Source organism: Syzygium oleosum, unplaced genomic scaffold, assembly GCF_021117445.2.
Source record: "Syzygium oleosum isolate NSW1041296 unplaced genomic scaffold, Sole_v2.1 Sole_v2.38, whole genome shotgun sequence".
NCBI lineage: Eukaryota > Viridiplantae > Streptophyta > Magnoliopsida > Myrtales > Myrtaceae > Syzygium > Syzygium oleosum.
The window spans coordinates 127494-132994 of record NW_026607522.1 but is presented as its reverse complement, the minus strand read 5'-3'; the positions used below and the strand labels follow the sequence as shown (position 1 = coordinate 132994).

General features: G+C 37.1%; 1 protein-coding gene across 1 annotated transcript; it reads left to right on the top strand.

Moving 5' to 3' along the window:
- Window positions 1-1868: 1868 nt before the first annotated feature.
- On the top strand, window positions 1869-4459 carry LOC115662974 (uncharacterized). Its single transcript, XM_056305608.1, has 3 exons — window positions 1869-2018; window positions 2138-3710; window positions 3765-4459. Exons 2-3 carry the CDS (start codon window positions 2172-2174, stop codon window positions 4269-4271), a joined length of 2046 nt encoding a protein of 681 aa, XP_056161583.1. The 5' UTR covers window positions 1869-2018; window positions 2138-2171; the 3' UTR covers window positions 4272-4459.
- The last annotated feature ends 1042 nt before the right edge of the window (window positions 4460-5501 follow it).

Genomic DNA, 5501 nt, shown 5'->3' with positions numbered 1-5501 from the left:
GTGTTTTTTTTCTTTTCTCACACAAGTTAGATAACATATTCAAGATGAAATTCTAAGAGCAAAATTGAGTGATTGCTGAATTTATTTTTCTATGGTTTTGATGTATATCCAAGAGGTATGTTTGCTTTAAATATGGTAGCGACAAAAGTGAGAGCAAATAATACCTTAAGGACAATGATTGTTATCATGCATTGAAGCATAAAAAAAACTATAAAATACTCATCTATCTTCATCAGCAATCAAATTTTCCTAACAATCTTAAGGTATTATTTTCATGGAGTGGCCGCATCAAGTGTTCGCAATCTTCATAGATAAGTACTAATGAAACTTTTGTTTCTATTTATATGCTTGAGTCATTTTCCTTGTAGCACAATAGATTGTCACATGTTGACTATAATACTTTGAAATTTATGAAGAAAAGCGGTATGATATCATGTGATAATTTGGATAAGAACGATTATGAAATATGTTTACAAGCAAAGATGATTAAGAAATCGTTCTCAAAAGTGGACAGATTTACTAAAGTACTTGAACTGGTGCATTCTCGTATTTGTGAATTTAATGGTATAGCAACTAGAGATGGAAATTGTTATTTTATTGCATTTATTGATGATTTCTCTAGATATACTTATGTTTACTTTATTAAATTAAAAGACCAAACTTTTGATGTGTTTAAGGTATATAAGGCTATTGTTGAAAATCATAAGGATGCAAAAATCAAAGTTTTGAGAAGTGATGAAAATGGTATTGTGCATCAAACAAGTGCACCTTATACATCACAAATGGATTGGTGGAATTGAATTTTGGTAAATATAGTAATTACAAGCAAATTGCCAATCAATTTGTTGGGAGAAGCACTTCTTAGTACATCTCGTGTTCACAACAAAATTTCTTCAAAGGAAATATAAGATTTCTCCATATGAATTATAGAAAGTAAGGTTACCTAATATCCAATACTTTAAAGTATGGGGATGCCTTGCATTTTATAAAATTCATGATCCTAAGCGAACCAAATTAGGAACAATGGCATTAAAAAGTGTGTTTGTTAGAAATGATGAAAACTCTAAATCTTATCAATTATCAGATGTTGGATATAATATTATTGTGAAATCAACAGATGTCGAATTTATTGAACACAAATTTCTTAAAGATTCAAGTGACAATTCAGCATATTCATAAAAACCAATCGAGGCAAGAATTCCTTCACCAAATAAAACAAAAATATTTGATTCTCCAAGTGAGCCGAGGAGAAATCAAAGAGGGAAGATAACAAAAAAAATTTGATTCTTATTTTGTAACTCTCCTGATATGAAGGTGATATGAAAATTTTTTAATAAATTACCCATGTAATTTCACTTGGATGAAGATCCGAGATTGTTCAGTGAGACAATGTCATATAAAGATGTATCATTTTGGAAAGAAGCGATTGACGATAAAAGGAGCTTCTGAGGAAAAATTCTTAATGTTGTGTCAAATCGTTGATATGAAAATTTTCAATTTTACACAAATTCCACAGACATTTAGAATGCCTAGGAGACCAAATGCAATACTGACAATCAATGTACCGATAGATTTATTGCTTTGAAATATTTTAAATTTATCATGATTAATAAAAAATCTGTCTTTAAGCAAGTGGAGGAACCACAAATATGTGTAGCCAAACTCAAAAAACTTATAATAAAAAATCTCCTCGAGTTGCTGCAATTATTTCCCCTTTCTTCCCCGTCTTCTTCTTCTTCTCCTTCTTCTCTTTATATTTTTGTCGTTAATCCCTTTTGATCAAGTCAACTTCCCTCTCTTATTTTTTTTCCTCCCCTACCAAATATTACACTTTACAGCAAGTATTTTTCGTACTTCGAATTTGCAATCCACAAGTAACACGTGGACTCCCGTTCTTCTTTGTGCTGACCTCAGCTCGAGTCCTGTTGCTTCTAACTCCTTTGTGGCTACGCAGAGCTTGACACTCGGTTGCCTGAAGCAGGACATCCATTTCTATCTGCTCGCAAATAAATTTCAAGGTATTTCGACCCTCTGTCCTCAATAGTTCCCTTTTCCCTTATTATCTTCTCCAATTTTAAAATCTACTCAATTGTTGCCTTATTGTAATACTCATGCTGACTAAAACAATTCCTTCCAGGACCTGGTAAGACGGTGAAGGTAAATTGGGAAATATGAAAATCGTTGCAAAAGCTGCGAATTTGTGGATGAAACTCAGTGTCCGAGTGGTGATCCTTACGAGCCTATCTCTGCAAGTCATTCTCATTTTTTTGGCACCCATTCGAAAGAGGTGTTCAAACAGGTTGTTCATGATGCTCATCTGGTTAGCTTACTTGGGTGCCGACTTGGTCTCTGACTATGCCTTTGGACTCATTTCTAGAGCCCAAGTAACTGGTGGTACTTCAGACTCCGAGGCTGATGCATATGGTGACCTTTTGGCATTTTGGGCTCCGTTTCTTCTGCTACATCTCGGAGGACCAGACACCATAACCGCTTTCGCGCTCGAGGATAATGAGCTGTGGCGTAGGCACTTGCTTAATCTCTTATTCCAGCTAGGCGTTGCAGGCTATGTATTTTATCAATCCTTCCCCAGTAGCAAGCTAGTTGTTCCGACCATCCTCATGTTCATTGGCGGAACCATTAAATACATAGAGCGAATAATTGCTCTGCATCTCGCCAGCTTCAGTAAATTCCGTGGTTCCTTGCTCCCACCTGCTGATGCTGGGCCGAACTATACCAAGCTCGAGGAAGAATACGTTACCACCAAGATATTGTTCATGGAGCCGGAGTCCAAATTTATATCGGTACATGTTGGAGCGGAAGAAGGAAATATTTTGGAGGACAGAACAGTGATAAAAGAGGCGTTTCTTTACTTCAAAACCTTCAAAGGCCTCCTTGTGGATCTCATCTACAGCTTCCATGAACGCGACGACAGCAACCAATTTTTCGCGAGCAGAACCCCTAAGGATGCTTTTCGGGTCATTGAAGCTGAGCTCAACTTCTTTTATGATGTTCTTTATACCAAGGCTGCCGTTATTCACTGTCCAACAGGGTACCTTTTCCGAGCTATCGCAATTGGCTTCGTTGTTTCAGCTTTTGCAAGTTTCTACGTCCTGGACAAGCATGATTTTCATGAATATGATATACAGATTACATACACCTTGCTCCTTGGAGCTATTGGCCTGGAATTTGTAGGTTTTGTTAGGCTCGTTTGCTCTGACTGGACAATTGCAAAAATAGCTACAGCTGAGGAACATAGTAGAAGTTTGATTAAAGGAAGCATCTTCATTAAGTTCCTCCTCAAATTCAAATCTGAAAGTTCACCATTTGCATTGCATATACTAAATGCTAGATGGTCTAAATCTATCTTCCAGTACAATTTTTTAGATACCCGGCTGAGAAAGTGGCCAAAATGGATTGAGAAACTCCTTGGTCTCATATATCTGGGGGAATTTTTTGATGACTTGAAGTTTGGACGAGTAAAACAATACAGTGAAAAATTAGGTGAACTGATTTTTGATGAGCTGAAACGGAAAGCATCTTTGGGAAGCACAAATGAGATTTGTGCTTCCCGAGGTAAATGGGCTCTGGAGCATACTGAATCAGGGGAAAATTGCCAAAAATTGCTTCCATTCGTCTGTGATGTTGATTATGGAAAGAGCCTTTTACTGTGGCACATCGCCACCGAACTCTGCTACAACACTGATGAAAGTGCCACCGACGCAGATGAAAGTGCCACCGGACTCTGTTGCAACACTGATGAAAGTACAAACGACCACCGTAAAACCAGTAAGGTCTTGTCAGATTACATGCTTCATCTTATGATCAAACAACCAGATATGATGTCTGCAGTGGCTGGGATTGGCCAAATAAGGTTTCGAGACACTTGTGCTGAGGCAGACAGGCTCTTCGATGAAACTATCTTTGATAAGAGCAAAACGAGCAAAGAGAAAGCCTGCCGAATTCTCCTTTCTGTTCCTACAGAATTGAATCCAGCTGTACTGAAAGGAGACAGAAGCAAATCTGCGCTCTTTGATGCGTGTATTCTCGCTAAAGAGTTGGTGAAATTGAAGGACAAGAAGTGGGTCATCGTGAGCGAAGTTTGGGTGGAATTGCTGGCGTATGCTGCGATTCATTGCCAACCGTTCATGCATGCTCAGCAACTTAGTAAAGGGGGAGAACTTCTCACCTTGGTTTGGTTATTGATGGTACAACTTGGCTTGAGCGAACAATTCCAAATAGAAGATGGTCACCTTTCAGCTAGGGTGTACTGATTGACAGTTGCCGAGTCGGCAAAAGATGAGGCTCCTACGTGCAAATTCAATTGAAAATCTCATCGTAGGAACCTTTGTTTGATTACACCTTAGTTTCGTTTGTTCTTGTGATAAGTAATGCTTATTTGCTCTGACTGCACAATACTGAGTGTCCTTCCCTGAAAACTTTAGCTGTTCAATTTCTCTGATATCCTGAGATTCTGTGCACTTCTGTGAACCAAATGAGAAGAGCTCACACAAATTACACCCAATTGCACTGGTTTAATATTTGTGTCTCAAGTTAAATGTTGTGCCGGTAATAGAAACTCGCACTTTTTAGTCAAAATAAGAGAATATTTGTTGCTTCGTAATCGGTATTTTGCTTCGTATCCGGATCAAATCAAGAGTGATCATTAATGGTTTAACATTAGATATGATTATGACTGCTTAGCTACTCTAATTTGAGTTCAAAGACATTGCGTTTGCTGGTGTCACGGAAGATAAGTTCCACGAAACTTGGCTAAAAGGACTTTATTTCATTTTTTACTCAAAGATTTAGGAGCACATTACTTCAATTAAAAGGTTTAGATCTCAATTGATTTTTGTACTATAGATTTCGGATTTGATTGTGCAATTGTCCTGACATATTGTATAATGGTGGCAACTTCGATAAAGTGACATGTTATGGTAATGTGACCTACGAAGATGAAGTGGCAATTTTTTACGATATAATAAATTCAAGGTTTAATACCACAAAAAATTCAAAATTTGTACACTTGTGACAAATTTATCTCAAACTAATTATTTGATCACGAAAAACCCTAAATTGGTACACTTATGACAAATTTACCTCGAACTAATTTTTTGACTACAAAAAACTCCAAACTGGTATACCCGTGACAAATTTACCCAAAACTAATTTTTTAACCACAAAAAACCTCAAACTGGTACACTCGTAACAAATTTACCTCAAACCAATTTTTTGACTACAAAAAACCCCCCAAACTGATACACATGTGACAAATTTACCTCAAACTGGTAATCTTGTGATAAATTTACCCTCTGTTAGTGGACCAATTTGGGGTTTTTCGTGGTATTTGCCCTGTGAATTTCCACATGGACTTGCCATGTCACCATACCACGTTACCATGTGTCATCCACATCAACAAATTTAATGGTAAAATTTGATGGAAGTTAACGGAGGGTAAATTTGTCATATGTGTACCAGTTTAAGGTAAATTTGTCACAAGT